Source organism: Oncorhynchus clarkii, chromosome 22, assembly GCF_045791955.1.
Source record: "Oncorhynchus clarkii lewisi isolate Uvic-CL-2024 chromosome 22, UVic_Ocla_1.0, whole genome shotgun sequence".
NCBI lineage: Eukaryota > Metazoa > Chordata > Actinopteri > Salmoniformes > Salmonidae > Oncorhynchus > Oncorhynchus clarkii.
Window position 1 is genome coordinate 5,194,290 of NC_092168.1, and position 20,218 is coordinate 5,214,507.

The window sequence follows — 20,218 nt, forward strand, 5'->3', positions numbered from 1 at the left end:
ATAACATACGTTTTTCTATCTGAAAGACAATGATCGATAATATCAAAAGCCCACTGAATTCTAACAAAACAGCTCCCACAATCATTTTATCATCAGTTTCTCTCAGCCAATCACCAGTAATTTGTGTAAGTGCCCTGCTTGTTGAATGTCCTTACCCACAAGCGTTCTGTACACTCACTTCCGTCATGATGAAGTGCTTTGAGAGACTAGTCAAGGACCATATCACCTCCACCCTACCTGACACCCTAGACCCACTCCAATTTGCTTACCGCCCAAATAGGTCCACAGACGATGCAATCTCAACCACACTGCCCACTGCCCTAAGCCATCTGGACAAGAGGAATACCTATGTGAGAATGCTGTTCATCGACTACAGCTCAGCATTTAACACCATAGTACCCTCCAAACTCGTCATCAAGCTCGAGACCCTGGGTCTCGACCCCGCCCTGTGCAACTGGGTACTGGACTTCCTGACGGGCCGCCCCCAGGTGGTGAGGGTAGGTAACAACATCTCCACCCCGCTGATCCTCAACACTGGGGCCCCACAAGGGTGCATTCTGAGCCCTCTCCTGTACTCCCTGTTCACCCACGACTGCGTGGCCACGCACGCCTCCAACTCAATCATCATGTTTGCGGACGACACAACAGTGGTTGGCTTGATTACCAACAACGACGAGACAGCCTACAGGGAGGAGGTGAGGGCCCTCGGTGTGTGGTGTCAGGAAAATAACCTCACACTCAACGTCAACAAAACTAACGAGATGATTGTGGTCTTGAGGGAACACCCCCCTATCCACATCGATGGAACAGTAGTGGAGAGGGTAGTAAGTTTTAAGTTCCTCGGCGTACATATCACAGACAAACTGAATTTGTCCACCCACACAGACAGCATCGTGAAGAAGGCGCAGCAGCGCCTCTTCAACCTCAGGAGGCTGAAGAAATTTGGCTTGTCACCAAAAGCACTCACAAACTTCTACAGATGCACAATCGAGAGCATCCTGTCGGGCTGTATCACCGCCTGGTACGGCAACTGCTCCGCCCACAACCGTAAGGCTCTCCAGAGGGTAGTGAGGTCTGCACAACGCATCACCGGGGGCAAACTACCTGCCCTCCAGGACACCTACACCACCCGATGTCACAGGAAGGCCATAAAGATCATCAAGGACAACAACCACTGAGCCACTGCCTGTTCACCCCACTATCATCCAGAAGGTGAGGTCAGAACAGGTGCATCAAAGCAGGGACCGAGAGACTGAAAAACAGCTTCTATCCCAAGGCCATCAGACTGTTAAACAGCCACCACTAACTTTGAGTGGCTGCTGCCAACACACTGACTCAACTCTTGCCACTTTAATAATGGGAATTGATGGGAATTGATGTAAAATATATCACTAGCCACTTTAACTTCTTGCTCCTACTTGAGACGCAGTTGTCTCAACTAGGCACCTGGAAATGCAAATGCGCTACGCTAAATGCTAAATGTACTCGTTAAAACTCAAACGTTCATCAAAATACACATGCAGGGTATAGAATTAAAGCTACACTCATTGTGAATCTAGCCAACCAGTCAGATTTTTAAAATGCTTTTCGGCGAAAGCATGAGAAGCTATTATCTGATAGCATGCAACACCCCAAAATGCCTGAAGGCGACGTAAACAAAATATTTAGCGTAGCCGGCGCTACACAAAACTTAGAAATAAAATATAAAACATTCATTACCTTTGACGAGCTTCTTTCTTGGCACTCCTATATGCCCCATAAACATCACTATTGGGTCTTTTTTTCGATTAAATCGGTCCACATATACCCAAAATAGCCAACTATGGAAGCTGTGTAACTCAGAAAAAAACATCGTTTTAAAACGCAGCGTCATTTTTTAAAATTATAAAAGTCGACGATAAACTTTCACAAAACACTTCGAAATACTTTTGTAATCCAACTTTAGGTATTAGTAAACGTTTATAATCTATCAAAATGATCACGGGGCGATGTGTATTCAATAGCTCCTCGTCCTCAAATCAATGGCCGAAAATGTGCACTTCAAAACATCCTGGCGGAGACCGGAAGAAATGGAATCCAGTTAGTTGGTTTTACCAACAAATAACTCCCCGGATAATGAACACACTGGCGACATCGTGTGGAATCTGTAGGAATTGCATGCAGGTCCATAATTAATTTTGTGCCCTTTTAACAATCCATGAAAGTGACGCATGGATATTATTTTTAGCTTTCAGTGAGCAGTTTTTCTTGCGCTTTTCGATGAAACACACGATCTGTTATAGTCACAGCCGTGATTTAACCAGTTTTAGAAACTTCAGAGTGTTTTCTATCCACACATACTAATCATATGCATATACTATATTCCTGGCATGAGTAGCAGGACGCTGAAAAGTTGCGCGATTTTTAACAAAATGTTCGAAAAAGGAGGGGGTAGGCTTAAGATTAAACAATGCTACTTAATATAATGTTTACATACCCTACATTATTTATCTCATATGTATACGTATATACTGTACTCTATATCATCTACTGCATCCTTATGTAATACATGTATCACTAGCCACCTTAAACTATGCCACTTTGTTTACATACTCATCTCATATGTATATACTGTACTCGATACCATCTACTGCATCTTGCCTATGCCGCTCTGTACCATCACTCATTCACATATCTTTATGTACATATTCTTTATCCCTTTACACTTGTGTGTATAAGGTAGTAGTTTTGGAATTGTTAGCTAGATTACTCGTTGGTTATTACTGCATTGTCGGAACTAGAAGCACAAGCATTTCGCTACACTCGCATTAACATCTGCTAACCATGTGTGTGTGACAAATACAATTTGATTTCATTTGATTTGATTTATGTTGTCAATTTGCGTACGGTAAAATAGCATTGCATATGGTCAAACAGTATTTTTTCAGAAGTTTACTAAGGGTTGGTAACAGGCTCAGGCAGTAAAGGGGGCTTTACTATTCTTGGGTAGGGGAATTACTTTTTCTTCTCTCCAGGCCTGATTGTACACACTATCTAGTAGGCTATGCAAATAGGAAAGGCAATATCATCCGCTATTATCCTCAGGAATTTTCCATCCAAGTTATCGGACCTCAGGGGCTTGTCATTGTTGATAGACACAATCTTTTTTTCACCTTTTCCAGACTCATTTTACGGAATTTAAAATTATAACGCTTGTCTTTAATAATTTGATTAGTTATACTTGGATGTGTAGTTTCAGTGTTTGTTGCTGGCATGTCATGCCTAAGTTTGCTAATCTTGCCAATGAAAAAATAATTGAAGTAATTGGTTTTGTGATGAATGAGCCACTATCATTGTGTTTTGTGATGAATGAGCCATCTGATTCAATGAATGATGGAGCTGAGTTGACCATTTTGACCAAAATTTCATTTAATGTGCTCCAAAGCTTTTTACTATCATTCTTTAAATCATTAATAAAGTTTCATAGTATAGTTTCTTCTTTTTATTCAGTTTAATCACATGATTTGCCAATTTGCATTACATTTGCCAATTGGTTATGCAGCCACACTTATTTGCTATTCCTTTTGCCTCATCCCTCCTGCTCTAGTTTTGTCTTATCTTGATTATTGTTCAGTTGTGTGGTCGAGTGCTGCAAGGAAAGACCTAGTTAAGCTGCAGCTGGCCCTGAACAGAGTGGCACGTCTTGCTTTTCATAGTAATCAGAGTGCTGATATAAATATCCCATAACACACAGTATGACTTAAGTATGATCCCCAATTAGAGACACCGATAGCCAGCTGCCTCTAATTGGGAATCATACCAAAACATCAACATGTAAAAAAACAACTAGAACCCCACATAAAATATAAACTAGACTAAACCCCTAGTCACACCCTGACCTACTCATAGAAATAAAAGCTTTTTTTTATGGTCAGGACGTGACAGTACCCCCCCCCCCCAAAGGTGCTGACTCCGACCGCGAAACCTGAAACAAAAAGGGCGGGTTAGGGGGAGTGTCTAGTGTCGGTGGCAGCTCTGGTGTGGTGCGAAGTACGCGCTCTTCCCACGGTTCCACCAGCATTGGAGGTGGCTCTGGTGCGGGACGAAGAACCCGCTCATCCCACTGATCCAACCATGGACCCAGGCTGAGCACTGTGCCTGGACTGGACCTAGGTGCAGAAGAAGACTCCTGCCATGGAGCGGGACTGGATGCTGTGTCTGGACTGGGCATCGACACAGAGGAGGGCTCCTGCCATGGAGCTGGACTGGACGCCGTGCCTGGACTGGACATCGGCGCAGGGGAAGGCTACCAGCATGGAGCGGGACTGGACGCTGTGCCTGGACTGGGCACCAACACAGAAAAACAACTCTGGCCTTGGAGCTAAACTGTCGCCGGATGCTCTGGACTGGGAACTGTTGCCGGAAGCTCTGGGCTGGGAACTGTCGCCGGAAGCTCTGGACTGGGGATCGTCCCAGGAAGCCTGGTGCATGGAGCCGGCATTGGTGGTACCGGGCTGGTGACACGCACCTCAGGGCGAGCGCGAGGAGCAGGCACAGGACGTACCGGACTGGGAGGCGCACTGGAGGCCTGATGCATGGGGCCGGTACAGGTGGCACCGGACTGGTGACACACACCTCAGGGCGTGTGTGGGGAGCAGGCACAGGACGTACTGGGCTGTGGAGGCATACTGGAGACCTGGTGCGTATAGCCGGCATTAATTGTAACGGAAATTTAACACACTTCTGGAGTGGAGAGGCGCACCAGGCTGCTATCCGGATCCTCTGGTCGGATGTTGAGCTGAACACACTTGCACAACATCTCATCTCACTTTCTCCCAACTTTGCCATTTCCTTCCTGACAGTCTCTGGTTCCATCCTCTGCTCAGTTACCAGCTCCATGTGCCAACCCCCCCCCCCCCCCCCCAAAAAAAAATTGGGGTTGTCCTTGGGCTTTCTGTAGCCGCGAACCCTGTCGTCATCGCTGTCCTCCATTATCTCCTTCTGTCTGTTGCCACGGAAGGGTTTTGCATCTCCCCATCACTTCTTCCCATGTCCAGAAATCCTTTACCTGGTGAACACGCTGCTTGGTCCTGGTTTGATGGGATATTCTGTCACGTTCGCTGGAATGAATATCGGACCAAGGCGCAGCGGATGTTGAGTTCCACATGAGTTTATGATAAAGTGAAACTGAACAAAGACAAAAACAAATAAACAATAAACTAACATCGAACCGTGACAACAGCGATGCTACGTGCACTAACTCAAAACAATATACCAATACAAAGAGGTGGAAAAAATGCTACTTAAGTATGATAGCCAGCTGCCTCTAATTGGGAATCATACCAAAACACCAACATAGAAAAACCAATGAGAACCCCACATTGAAAATATAAACTAGACTGAACCCCTAGTCACGCCCTGACCTACCCTACCAAAGAAAATGTTGATGATTTCATTCCTGTGCTGTTTGTAACTATGCTGATAAGTCGAATGAGCCTGAAGCAGGTTGCTGTCACGATCGTCGTAAGAAGCGGACCAAAGCGCAGCTTGGTGTGAATGCATAATTTAATAGATGACGAAAAACACGAAGTAAACTGTACAAAAACAATAAACAAATAACGACCGTGAAGCTATCATAAGAACTATGCTGATACAAGCAGCTAACATAGACAATCACCCACAAACAAACAGTGAAACCCAGGCTACCTAAGTATGATTCTCAATCAGAGACAACTAATGACACCTGCCTCTGATTGAGAACCATACTAGGCCGAAACATAGAAATCCCAAAATCATAGAAAAACAAACATAGACTGCCCACCCCAACTCACGCCCTGACCATACTAAATAACAACAAAACAAAGGAAATAAAGGTCAGAACGTGACAGTACCCCCCCCCCCCCCCCCCAAAGGTGCGGACACCGGCCGCAAAACCTGAACCTAGAGGGGAGGGTCTGGGTGGGCGTCTGTCCGCGGTGGCGGCTCTGGCGCGGGACTTGGACCCCACTTCAACACAGTCTTTTTCCGCCTCATTGTCCGCCTCCGTGGCATCCTAAACACGGCGACCCTCGCCGCCGACCTCGGACTGACTCCGGCAGCGCCGGACAGGCGGGAGGCTCTGGCAGCGCCGGACAGGCGGGAGGCTCCGGCAGCACCGGACTGAGGGGCTCTGGCGCCTCTGGACTGAGGGGCGGAAGCTCTGGCAGCGCTGGGGTGAGGAGCTCTGTAGGGATGAGACGGAGAGACAGCCTTGTGCGGGGGGCTTCCACCGGAGGGCTGGTGCGTGGAGGTGGTACTGGATAGACCGGACCGTGCAGGCGCACTGGAACTCTTGAGCACCGAGCCTGCCCAACCTTACCTGGTTGAATCCTCCTGGTCGCCCTGTCAGTGTGGCGAGGTGGAATAGCCTGCACTGGGCTGTGCTGGCGAACCGGGGACACCATGCGTAAGGCTGGTGCCATGCACGCCGGCCCAAGGAGACGCACTGGAGACCAGATGCGTAGAGCCGGCTTCATGGCACCTGGCTTGATGCCCACTCTAGCCCGGCCGATGCGAGGAGCTGGTATGTACCGCACCGGGCTATGCACCCGCACTGGGGACACCATGCGCTCCACAGCATAACACGGTGCCTGCCCGGTCTCTCTCGCCCTACGGTAAGCACAGGAAGTTGGCGCAGGTCTCCTATCTGGCTTCGCCACACTTCCTGTGTGCCCCCCCAAAGACATTTTTGGGGCTGACTCTCGGGCTTCCATGCCAGCCGTGTTCCCTCGTATCGCCGGTTCCTCTCTCCGGCTGCCTCTGCTCTCCTAGCTGCCTCCACCTGTTCCCATGGGAGGCGATCCTTTACCGCCAGGATCTCCTCCCATGTGTAGCAAGCCTTGCCGTCCAAAGCGTCCACCCATGTCCAGTCCTCCTTGCGCTGCTCCTACTGCCGCTGCCTGTCACCACGCCGCTTGGTCCTGTTGTGGTGGGTGATTATGTCATGATCGTCGTAAGAAGCGGACCATAGCGCAGCGTGGTGTGAATGCATAATTTAATAGATGACGAAAAACACGAAGTAAACTGTACAAAAACAATAAACAAATAACGACCGTGACGCTATCATAAGAACTGTGCTGACACAAGCAACTAACATAGACAATCACCCACAAACAAACAGTGGAACTCAGGCTACCTAAGTATGATTCGCAATCTGAGACAACTAATGACACCTGCCTCTGATTGAGAACCATACTAGGCCGAAACATAGAAATCCCAAAATCATAGAAAAACAAACATAGACTGCCCACCCCAACTCACGCCCTGACCATACTAAATAACGACAAAACAAAGGAAATAAAGGTCAGAACGTGACAGTTGCAGGCATTGGTTACAGTTTGAAGCTTTTTCTTGATTGGACGGCTTGATGAAAGCCAGTCAATATTTAAATCACCCAGAAAAAATTACCTTTCTGTTAATATCACATACAATATCAAGCATTTCACACGTTATACAGATACTGACTGTTAGCACTTGGTGGTCTATAGCAGCTTCCCAAAAGAATGGGCTTTAGGTGAGGCAGATGAACGTGTAGCCATATTACTTCAACAGTATTTGACATTAGATCGTCTCTAAGCTTTGTGGTTCTGAATATAACCATGTATTGCTACCACTGTATCATCAGAGGTATTATCTAAGTGAGTTTCAGAGATAGCCATAATATGAATGTCATCTGTTACTAGAGAATTATTGATTTCATGAACCTTGTTTATTAAGCTTTTTTCTCAGGTTTTTGCCTGCAGTTCTGTTATACTCACAGACATCATTCAAACAGTTTTAGAAAATTCAGAGTGTTTTCTATCCAAATCCACTAATTATATGCATATTCAAGCTTTTAGGACTGAGTAGCAGGCAGTTTACCCTGGGCACATTTTTATCCAAGCTACTCAATACTGCCCCCTTGTCCCAAATAAGTTAATGCGGGCTATATTTATCACTTTTCTGGGATGCTTGATTGTTTTCATTGCCTTACTGGGAAGCTTAGCAGAAGTAAACATGCTAATGTTATTTGTGTTAAGTGTAGGGTGAGCTGCACACAGTGGAATTCCTACTAGGGCACACCGCCTCAGTGGTAACAGTATAACTCTGGTTCAAAAGCACATGTTTACTGCATACAATAGCTGTCGGATCAGCAGAGGCATTCAGGGCAGTTAGAGGGAAATCATTTAGGTAAATACCATTGTGTCTACCAATGCCCCTGGGATAATTTATATTTGCTAAAGCATTATGACAATTTAGCGACACAATGGTAGGGATTAACTGAGCTGGGCTTGGGTCATTGATAAGACATTGTCTCATCGCAGCCTCATAATCCTGTGAAAGGATCCAGGAACTAAAATGATTTTGGTGGATCCCATCCTCCTTATAAAACAAGCTTTTTTTCCAGAAGATATCAAAATTGTCAATAAATGTTACACCCACAGAGCTGCAATTGTCAAGTAGACAGTTATGGAGGGCTACAAGTCTGCTGAAACATTCAATGCCATGATTTAGGGAAGGCACAGGGCCAGATATTATGGGGTGTTTGTTGGTATCATGCAGAGACCCAGTCAGTTCTTTAAAATCCATCTTCAGCTGTTCTGAGCTGCCCTTTATAATGTCATTGAATCCCACATGAACTATGATAGACTCAATTTCCCGATGCAGGTTTAAAATGTTTGGGAGGTGTTTATTGATGTACTCTTGCTCCTGGATAGCATAATGTTTTTGCTCCAGGGACTAAGACAGTTCTCACCATTGAACTGCCCAATACATTGACCGGAAAAGGGGATGGAGAAATCCACCCACTCCTATCCCTCACACAACTCTTGGAACATTTCACGGGCCCACGAGAAGCAGAATAGCATACACTCGCAGCTCCTGGCGATAGGTCCAGACCTTCCACAGCATGCAGAGCCCTGTCAGATCCAGAGAGAGGGAAAGGAGCCGAACTCGACGACGAAGCCTCTATTGGAGTCAGTATAGTTGGAATCAGCACAGCTGTTGCAGACACAGGCAGTCCCAGCGATGAAGGAGCAGGTGATCAGGCACCAGGGTGGCAAAGCTATTCTTCATGTCGATCTGCTCCGGACCTCTCGCAGACACTCTAGTCCATTTAACATGCCGCTGCCTTTGGTTTTCACAACTTGTGACATGGCACCAGCGCTCTTTGGAACAATCCTCTTGCTGTTCAAAGTCTACTCCACTACAATATTGAGGAGAAGCATATGGAGACGACATCCTTGGCAGGCAAGTTCCTGGCCATTTGAATTGGGACAGATGACAAGGCGGGGATACATCTTTCAAACCAGAGCGGTGTCCAGCCACAGGAGTTGAGAATGAGAAATTTGCATTTTCCCCATAAGTTCGCGCAGAATTGAAATTTGGTTGCTAAGGATATCCACCTCATTCCTGAATCCTGAAATCCTCCGCATTGGTACTCCGGATTGTCAATATTGTCCCGGACAAGAGCATAATAACCACAGCTTCTACAGCGGTGGAAACGTTCATAAGCTGTTCCAGGTGAAGGGGGCTCCATTGAAACCTAGCTAGCTGTCTAGTTGGTAAACATCTAGTCCAAACCAGCAGGTTTTGACACAAACATTTATGAACAAAATAAAACTTCTGAAACAACAGGCCAAAAGAACAGGTCGAGGTGCAGAAGGTATCTGAGTTCATGACAGTCATATTTTTTGGCCTACCACTTTGCGGCTGAGCCGTTGTTGCTCCTAGACGTTTCCACTTCACAAAAATAGCTCTTACAGTTGACCGCAGCAACTCTAGTAGGGGCAAAAATTTTAAGAACTGACTTGTTGGAAAGGTAGCCCCCTATGACGGTGCCACGTTGAAAGTCACTGAGCTCTTTAGTTAGGCCATTCTACTGCTAATGTTTGTCTTTGGAGATGGCTTTGTGGTCGATTGTATACACCTGTCAACAATAGTTGTGGCTGAAATAGCCAAATCCACTCATTTGAAGGGGGTGTCCACACACTTTTGTATAGATAGTGTATTTATATACAGCCCTGATTGGCTGATATAATTGTCTAGAGCCCACCGCTACCCCTTTAAAAAAAAATAGTAACAAAGGCTCATGGTATTCAACCTGTTATTTGGGGCTGGAGTTGAACCCTGAAAGTGACAAACTTCCACAGGTGTGTAGGCTACGTTATTATTCAAATAAAAGGCATGCACATCACACATCTTCATTTGCTATATCATTCTTGTACTGTTTTCAATAGGTCACTAGAAAATGCAGGACCAAAACAGCCTGTTTGCTATGTGGGCCATCCTGGCTTTTACTGTTCATTGCAGAAAGCCATGATTACAGGGCAGACTCTAGGCCTCTGTGTCTCAGAGGTCAAACGCAGTAAGTTATAGTTAGAACTGAGACACAGAGGCCCATGGTATAATCTTCAATATCATCACAAAGCCTAATTAATCATTCGAAATAGGCATTCTGATGATACTGTTTAAATTTGTCTAATGAGTAAATACTCTTGAGTTACACATTTTGGAATGTTTCTGTGTTGAAAGAAAATAAAGAAACCAGATTGCAATAAAAGGTTGTTGTCATTCTTCATATATTTTTCTTATTTATTTGCATAACATACTAAACAGATTGCACTCTCTCTCATGCTTTTGGGCGGGACCAGCACCAGAACTAGGAGGAAACAGTATATGCAAATGAACGATGAATGTTCATTAGTCTATTATAATCAGATCAGTTTACACAGAAAGGGCATTATCAGTGTTATTTCGACTTCATGCAGATGTAGGATCTTAATTTGATCACCCTGTTGCAGGAATACTTGTAGTGTATTTGAGGATTTAAAAGGATTCTGAAGTTTGTAATTTCCACTTTGAAATTTCAGACTTGATTTTCCAAAATGTCTCAACCCCTACAAATATTAGTTATAATCAACATAATAATTCAAATTTCATGTTGCTGCAGGATTATTCTCCTGCTGTAGCAAACTGGCCCAAATTAAGATCCGTATTGTGGAAATATTTCATATAAAAAACAAGGAAATCACATTTTGGCTGCACTGGGCCTTTTACGACTAGGGGGCGATATTTTAATTTTTGGATAAAAAACGTTCCCGTTTTAAACAAGATATTTTGTCACGAAAAGATGATCGACTATGCATATAATTGACAGCTTTGGATAGAAAACACTCTGACGTTTCCAAAACTGCAAAGATACCCAGATAAAAATCCAATCAGGAAGTGCCGCATTTTTTAAAACCGCCTCATGCCAATGATTCCTTATATGGCTGTGAATGAGCTACGAATGAGCTTACATTTTCTACGTATTCCCCAAGGTGTCTACAGCATTGTGACGTCTTTTTACACATTTCTGTTGACGAATAGCCGTAAGGGACCACATTTAGCAAGTGGTCACATGATGTCTCCCGCAGAAAATCTTGCGTAAAATACTGAGGTAGACATTTCTCCAATCGCTTCTTATGAGAAACCAATTGCCTCGACGGATATATTATCGAATATATATGTTAAAAACACCTTGAGGATTGATTCTAAACAACGTTTGCCATGTTTCTGTCGATATTATGGAGCTAATTTGGAAAAAATTGGTATTTATGTCCGCTGCGTTATGTTAATTCGTTTGAGGCTATGATTACGCTCCCGGATCCGGGATTGCTAGTCGCAAGAAGTAATAACAAGTCATGTTATTTTTTCTCTCAAAAAGATAAGAATCAACATTATTGGCTCCTGTTTTGTATGCCTCACCTTGCAAGGATAAGCCTTTTTCTAAAATGCTATATGAGATTAGAGAACACATTGGGAGGGATCTTGACCATTCCTCCATGCATAATCTTTCCAGATCCTTGCTATCCTTTGCCTGCTGCTTATTGACTGCTCGCTTCAATTCAAACCACATCACTGGGCAAAAACGGTGAATATTAGGGGATTTATTTATATATTTCCAGATATCTGGCATTTTATTAGATATAAGGTGCTCCAGATACATATGTCCTTTTAAAACCCCTAGTCTAAGCCGGCGGTCATACAAAGATGGTCATTACCAAAGATCATTTAGTTATTTGACTTAGAATTTTAGGACCTCTTTAGATATACATAAAAATATGAAAACATTATTTGACGAAACATTGAATTTGGCCTTACTGCCAGTAGCCCATAGAAACACATTGAATAACACATACATGGAACCACAGATAGTCAAAAAATACAATAAAAAGGAAGTTTGTTCTGAAGTGTCTGCCCTATATCTGAGAGATATAAGAAAGATCAGGAAATAATAAAACAAAAATATTTGACACAACCTCTTTTTTTAGGAACTAAACTACTTCCATAGTGTATACTTCGATACTTAAAAAAAAACTGGTACCGGGCTACCTTCAGATGAGTCTTGTGAGGCTTGCGGGCATCCTAGAGCAAACCGACATGTATGTGTTTGTGAGAGTCTCACCTTCCATAGTGGGGTCATAATACTGTAGTTTGTGGGCCAAACCGTTCAGACACTACTGATGTTATCATGAGAAGACTGATTTTTCAGGATGTCTCATGGTCTGACAAACACAGCTGCAGCTCTGCTGCCTTTCACCACATATGTGGATGTGGTGTATTGAGACACAGCACATGCAAAAAAACATACCTGCAGCTTCAACATAATTATTTTTATGGGGATTTATTAAATTTTGGAAATTCGATTTTCACAGATGCGCGAACATCGAATCTAGGGAGTTTAATTTCCTATACGGAGCTAGGGTATTCTCGGTAATGGGACAGTTTATACATACATTCAATCTGGACCTCCAAAATCTCCCTGCTACCATTTGAGTCCAGGGAGATATCTGGGTTGAGATACGTTCAAGACACGCACCTGATGAGCATGCATATTTGTTGAATATTCAAACTCCGGGTGTCAACATGCAGACAAATCTAAGCCTTTATACTCAGGCATGAACAAATCCACATTTTCAGAAATGCATCATATCACCTGATCATTTATGTATCTGTATTTCTCAAAAAATTCATATTTTCAATAGATATCATTAAAATATATATATGATTTACAAATCATGTAATGTTTCATCCTTGTATGTCTCTGCTATTTCTGTTTCAGAAATGCAGCATAGCAAAACCACAGCTCCAATCATACATTTTCTGGAAATATGCAAACGTAGGCCAATCTTTGCGGAAAGTTATTTATTTAACAAAAAATGTAAGTTGCACACCCTCAATACCCCTGCCTGCCCTTTCTGTTATTATGGACAATGAGATGAGTGCTGATTGGGTCGTCAGTGGCAGTCTCTTGGTAATCCAGACCCAACGTGAGGGTAGAGTGTTGGTCTGTGTCCACTCCAAACTGTCAATGCATAAATCTAAATTGTGTCAATATTGCAAGAAAATATTGTTACTATACTTACTTCATTCATGATGAGAAAATTGTCTGGAACTAGCTAGCTAAAAAAAGGGAAGTCAATTGTATTATTTGTTAGCTAGACTACCAGTTAGCTTTTACATCCCTATTATTTTTGTATATATAGAAAATAAAGTAGCTGCGTAAAGCGCAAGATTTTGAAAACAGAGGGAAAATGACACTTTTAAATATTTCTCTGTTATACTTAAGAGCCAAAACAAAACAAAACAAATGTCTATGGAAAACATGCAGGAAATCTAAAATGTGCAGAAGTTCAATTTGCTGGCTAAACACAGAACACACAAATCGTATTGACTGCCCACCCTCGAAAGATCAAGTTGTCCTTGCCGCAGACATGTTGAATTTCAAGGGGGAACTTCTGCAATATCAGATTCCAGTGAAGGAGCCGGTCATTTGTGGAACTAGTCCTTTGCAGGAAAACGAGAGAGGTTATGATCGGTATAGACCACTAGAGGGGTAGCTAGACGGGTAGAGGCTGACACATACAGTGACTTCAAGAACGATTCATAACCCTTGATTTATTCCACATTTTGTTTTGTTACAGACAGAATTCAAAAAGAATGACATTTGTTTTCTTAACCATCTACATACAATACCACATAATGAAAAAGTGAAAACATGTTTTTGTAACGGTTTGCAAATGTATTGAAAACGAGAAGTGTACACAGCCCTGAGCCAATACATGTTATAATCACCTTTGTCAGCAATTACAGCTCTGAATATTTCTGGGTAAGTCTCTAAGAGCTGTGCACATCTGGATTATACAATATTTACACATTGTTCTTTACAAAATTATTCAAGCTCTGTCAAGTTGGTTGTTGATCATTGCTAGACAACCATTTTCAAGTCTTGCCATAGATTTTCAATCCGATTTAAGTCAAAACTGTAACTAGGCCACACAGGAACATTCAATGTCGCTGTGGTAAGCAAATCTGGTCTATATTTGGGGTTGTGGTTTAGGTCATTGTTCTGCTGAAGGTGAATTCATCTCCCCGTGTCTGGTGGAAAGCAGACTGAACCAGGTTTTCCTCTAGGGTTTTGCATGTGCTTAGCTCCATTCCCTTTCTTTTTTATCCTGAAAAACTCCCCAGACCTTAACGATTACAAGTATACCCATAACATGGTGCAGCCACTAGTATGCTGGAAAATATGGAGAGTGTTACTCAGCAATGTGTTGTATTGGATTTACCCCCAAACATAAAACGTATTCAGGACAAAAAGTAAATTGCTTTGCCACATTTTCTGCAGTATTACTTTAATTCCTTGCCAACATTTTGGAATGTTTTTTATTATGTACAGGCTGCCTGCTCTTCACTGTCAATTAGGTTAGTATTGTGGAGTAACTACAATGTTGATGATCCATTCTCATTTTTCTCATATCACAGCCATTAAACTCTGTAACTGTTTTCTTCTTCTCCGGCAACTGAATTAGGAAGGATGCCCGTATCTTTGTAGTGACTGGGTTTATTGATACACCATCCAAAGTGTAATTAAACAATATTTTTACACACAGTGAGTGAGTGAGTCCATGCAACTTACTATGTTATTATTCACATTTTTACACCTGAACCTATTTAGGTTTGCCATAACAAAGTGTTTGAATACTTATTGACTAAAGACATTTCAGCTTTTCATTTTTTATTAATTTGTAAGAATTGAGGCTGTAACCAACACAATGTGGAAACATTCAAGGGGTGTGACTACTTTCTAAGGCACTGAAATCAAATCAAATGTTATTTGTGCCGAATATAACAGGTGTAGACCTTACTGTGAAATGCTTACTTACAAGCCCTTAACCAACAATGCAGTAAAAAGTACCACAAGAATTTACATAACAATAACGAGGCTAAATACAGGGGATACCGGTACCGAGTCAATGTGGGGGGTACAGTTTAGTCAAGCTCATTTGTAAAGTAACTATGCATAGATAATAAACAGAGAGTAGCAGCAGAGTAAAAACAAAGGGATAGTCCTGGTGACCATTTGATTAGTTGTTCAGCAATCTTATGGCTTGGGGGTAGATGCTGTTAAGAAGCCTTTTGGTCCTAGACTTGGTGCTCTGGTACCGCTTGCTGTGCAGTAGCAGAGACAACAGTCTATGACTTGGGTGATTGGAGTCTTTGACAATTTTTTGGCCCTTCCTCTGACACCGCCTAGTATATAGGTCCTGGATGGTAGGAAGCCTGGCCTCAGTGATGTACTACCCTCTGTAGCACCTTACGGTCAGATGCCGAGCAGTTGCCATACTAGGTGAAGCAACAACCTGGGCAAAGTTCGGTGCAATTCCTGGCGAGAAGACCGGTCTGACTTTTCCTTGGCCCTTCCCGAGATACACTGTTGTGCGATGTGCATACACATTCAAACGTGGCATTCCTTAAACTGAACAGAAGACAAAGGTAAGAAAACAAAAACAGATAGCTCTTCGGCGCCCTCAGATAGAGGGGCAATATCCCTTCAGCAGATCAAACTTGCTAACGTACTTGGCAGCACCAACACAGTCTACACAATTGTTGACCCTGGGCAAAGGGTATGAGTCTGGCTTAGTAATGGTATTGTGTTTACGAAAAATCTGGGGAAAAAATGCAGAGACCCACCCGGCTGAGGTACTATTATACAGGGCTAATTCCACAGACTGTTGCCATGTTGTGCAATGCGGTGTGCAAGCATGAACTACATCTTGTTGCAGAGTTTCTCTCTCTTTTCAGGATTCACTTGATAGACGTGCTGTTTATTTGGGGCAGAGTCCCCAACGTCAATGTCATGCTCTAGTAAATTTGTCTGAGTCAGCACATCTGAGAATAAACCTTGATATTCTAAAAGTAGTGCAGCAATGTCGCCTTTATCCCCTGTAGATAAGTGTACCAAAAATCCATTATCGTTTTGCAGGATCACTGAGTTACTCAACCATACCACAGGCACAGGGCGAATCTGGCTTTCCTCATGCTCTCGATGAATAAGCAGGACCAACACAGTCCACCAGAACCCTGTCGGAAAGGTTTGTCAAAAGCATGTATAGGCTGAAAAGATGCAACCGGAACAGTTTGATTGGGTTAACCCGTCAGCTGGCAAACGCGACAGGATAAGTACAGTAAGCTACAACATAATTTTTCAGACCAGGCCATAAGAAGTTATGCGTCCCTCAGTATCTCTTGTTGGACTGTAACTCTGTCAGTTGTCTTGCCCAGAAGTGGCATGAGACTGCCATTTCCTCATCAGAACATCATCTCTGTCAAAGTACCCCACAAACTTAATCAAATTCCTCTTTTGGACGTATTGTACCAGAAAGAGGGGAGAGAGAAGCATCTTTCTCTGTTTGGAAATCAGCTGCTTCCTAGACATCGAAGTGTCAACTGTAGGGACCCTCTCTTCTTTCAGATGTCCTGCTAACTCGCTCACCTTTGGGACTTTTCAAACTCTGGAGGGATTACCGAAGTCAGGACCACACCTAAATATCACAAACAGGACAAACATGGTGGGATCGGTGACATCCTCAACAATAGACTTCCTTTCAGCAATCTTCTTAGTCACGGCACATGTAACAGCACATGCTGGGAAGACTGTAGGGTATTTATTTGATAACCCGTCAGGTTCCTCTACTCTGGGCACCTTACAAACGACAGGATTTGGCACAACCTTCCCACCAGCCAAATCGTTGCCCAAAATTAGTGAGGCCCCCTTCACATGTAGACTAGCTTCACTCCAACGACCACAGGACCAGAAACAAGATCAGACTCGAGTTTCACTGCATGAATGGTTCACTACATGGATGGACTGCATGAAACTACCATGCAGCCCACCTCCATGCCTTGAACTAACACATTGTAACCAGTTGCAAAAGTTTCAAAGGCAAAACACCCTCCACAATGAAGGACTCGGCTGACCCAGTGTCCCGCAGTATCTTTAAAGACTGCTTAACAGTATCACCACTCTACAGAGACACAAACCCGTCTGAAACAAAGGGTTCATTCAAGTCTGACCAAAACGCTTGTTTAGGAGATAAACCACTCCCAACCAGAAACTTAATGGCTGGAGGGCTCCCACAAGAAGAAACTGCTTTTTCTCTATCTCATTTTCTGTTTTAACTTAGGACAGTGTGGCCTTTCTCATGGCAGCAATGACAAATTGGTGGATACAAGGAACCAGTTTTTTGCCCACCCCTGTCTTTGGGCACTGGAGAAAAAGACTGAAGCTTTGTAGTGAGTGGTGACTTCTGTGGATATTTCTTTGTGTAGGGATAGTGCCTTGCTTGTGAAAGTAGTTTTACGTCAACACAAATTTATTGTAATGATTTTCGTTGGCGGAAGGAGAGGAGGACCAAAGTGCAGCATGGTACGTATCCATACTACTTTTAATTAAGGATGAATACACGAACAAAAACAACAAAACGATAAACGAACAGTTCTGAAGATGCGACAAACACTAACCAAGAAAATATTCACCCACAACTCAAAATGGGAAAACAGGCTACCTAAATATGGCTTCAATCAGAGACAACGATAGACAGCTGCCTTGCTTTTTTTCCAGAGTTCCCAGTTGTTTTGAAAGCACCATAAATCCAGAGAATGTCACACTTTGATGACAGGCCCTAACAGTTTGTGGGCACCGCTATAGTGCAATTAATGTATGTTTTAGTGTTGTGTTGTGTAGTGCCTTTGCTGGCATGCATCCCACTTATTTTTTGTTGCCCCACCGAGATTTATATGGTAAAATCGGCCCTGAACGTGTTAAGGAACTAGGTACACAAGCTAAAATGGAGAGAAAAACCAAAGCCTGTAACAATGTGTGTGGCCGAAGAGTTGTATTTTCATGTCATTTTACCATAGCACTGATTCCAATCTAAGTGCCAATGCCGTTTATCAAACTTCAGGTGTTTACAATTGTTGGATGACATGAAAATAGAGCTCTTTGGCCACGCACACAAGTGGTGGGTTTGGCGTCGAAATAAGGATGCATAAGCAGAAAATAACCCCATACCTACTGTAAAATATGGTGCTCTACCTTTGATGTTATGGGGCTATTTTAATTTCACTTGTCCTTGGACCCGTGTTAAGGTGAATGGCATCATGAACTTTACCCAGTACCAGGACATTTTAGCCAAAAACCTGGTTGCCTCTGCCAGGAGGCTGAAACTTGGCAGCAAGTGGATTTACCAGGGAGACAATAACCCCAAGCACACATAATCCACAAATAAATGGTTAAATGACAACAAATTCAACATTTTCCAAAGGTCAGTCCCCTGAACTTGAACACCATTGAAAACCATTGAAAACCTGTGGTTTGAAATGAAGAGCAGGTGAAGGATATCAAGGATCTGGAAGGATTTTGTATGGAGGAATGGTCCCAATGTGTTCTCCAATCTCTTAAAACATTTTAGAAAAAGGCCCAGTGCCATTATCCTCGCATGGTGAGGTATTGAAAAGTATTGAAAACTGGGGTGGCAATAATTTTGACCACTTTTTTGAGAAAAAAGATATCACTTGTTAATTAAACAAAACCTCTTTCTCTGAGTAATTGTAACAGTATAAAATACCATAATTTCCCAATTTACACACAAATATTATTTATTTTTACAGTCTTTTTTGCTCATCTTTATCAAGGGTGTAATTCAATCAATTGCAATAATAATTACAATCATTTTGGACCCCACTGTACAGTCATGTACAGTTAGTCAGGTGTTTGTGAAAGAGAGTACGAGGTTATTTAGGCCTATTGTTTGGTGCATTGCCTGCTCTGAAAGAAAAGTACAAAATAGTGATTTCACCGTCAAATAAAGTGCAACCGTCTTGCTTTTTTCAAATTCGAAGAACATTGACAGCTGGATGTTTTTGATGGTGTTCCTCCTCGTGATTCTCAGGATCTGTTTTGAAAGGCATTTAGGAATCAGGAACTCTGAAATGTAGGGTCAATAAGACCCTTTGAAAAGCCTGAAATGCTGGTTGTTGTTTTAATCAATCAATCCTGTCCTGAATAAAATGGTAATCGTCAAGTCCTTGTAGATGACACTGGTGGAAAGAGGACTCAAACGGCGCCATCTTTATTCATGAGACCTTGGTTGTGTCTTTTACAAATACCTGAGTTTTACATTATATGAGGACAATGATTTTAGTACTAAAGTCCAAGCCATATAATGCAGATGCAGGAGACTGGAGTTGTCCTCTGTCCATGTGTCTGTCCTTTTTATATTAACTGGGAACTAACTAAATCTCAAAAGAGACCATAGCTGGGATGTAGCAAATAGTTGTTGCCAGATGGTATTTCAAAATAGAGTCCTCATGCATGACAAAATGTCAACCAAATGAAGGCAGGGCCAAACAAAAAGCCAAGCTTAGGAGAAAAGCAACCTCCAGAGACATAGGGAAAGAGAGGAAAGAGAGAAAAAGAAGAAAGAGATGACAGTGTCTACAGATACAAAGAGAAGGAAGTGTTGAGAGAGGGCTTGTGGGTACGTACCAGGGAAAGCAGGGGTGGTCTGTCCGAGGGGGGTAAAGGGGGTTTGCTGCATAGCCAACTGGTGGAGCTTGGTCAACTGCTGAGGGGGGTAGGAGCGACAGTAGAACTAAGAGGTTATTGTAAGGTCACACCGACAAGAAATCAAGAACTTAAAACTAGAACAGTGAGGAGAAACAGTGAGGAGAGGAGGCATGACACATGGTGGTGGGAGATGAGAGAGCAAAAGAGAGACACAGAGAGAGAGAGAGAGAGAGAGAGAGAGAGAGAGAGAGAGAGAGAGAGAGAGAGAGAGAGAGAGAGAGAGAGAGAGAGAACTTGAAGGACTTAGCCCAATGTGGTTGAGATGGG

The 20,218-nt window shown here is 43.1% G+C and overlaps 1 protein-coding gene across 5 annotated transcripts in view; it reads right to left on the minus strand.

The window, feature by feature from the left end:
• LOC139380224 (poly(rC)-binding protein 3) overlaps positions 1-20,218 on the minus strand; it is a 167,972-nt gene that overhangs the window by 14,101 nt on the left and 133,653 nt on the right. For 4 of the 5 annotated variants that reach the window (XM_071122756.1, XM_071122754.1, XM_071122755.1 and 1 more), the window contains one exon: positions 19,871-19,949. In XM_071122756.1, the coding sequence (XP_070978857.1) occupies positions 19,871-19,949 (79 nt within the window). The remainder of the gene's footprint in view (positions 1-19,870; positions 19,950-20,218) is intronic. The other variant, XM_071122757.1, reaches the window with a different exon arrangement.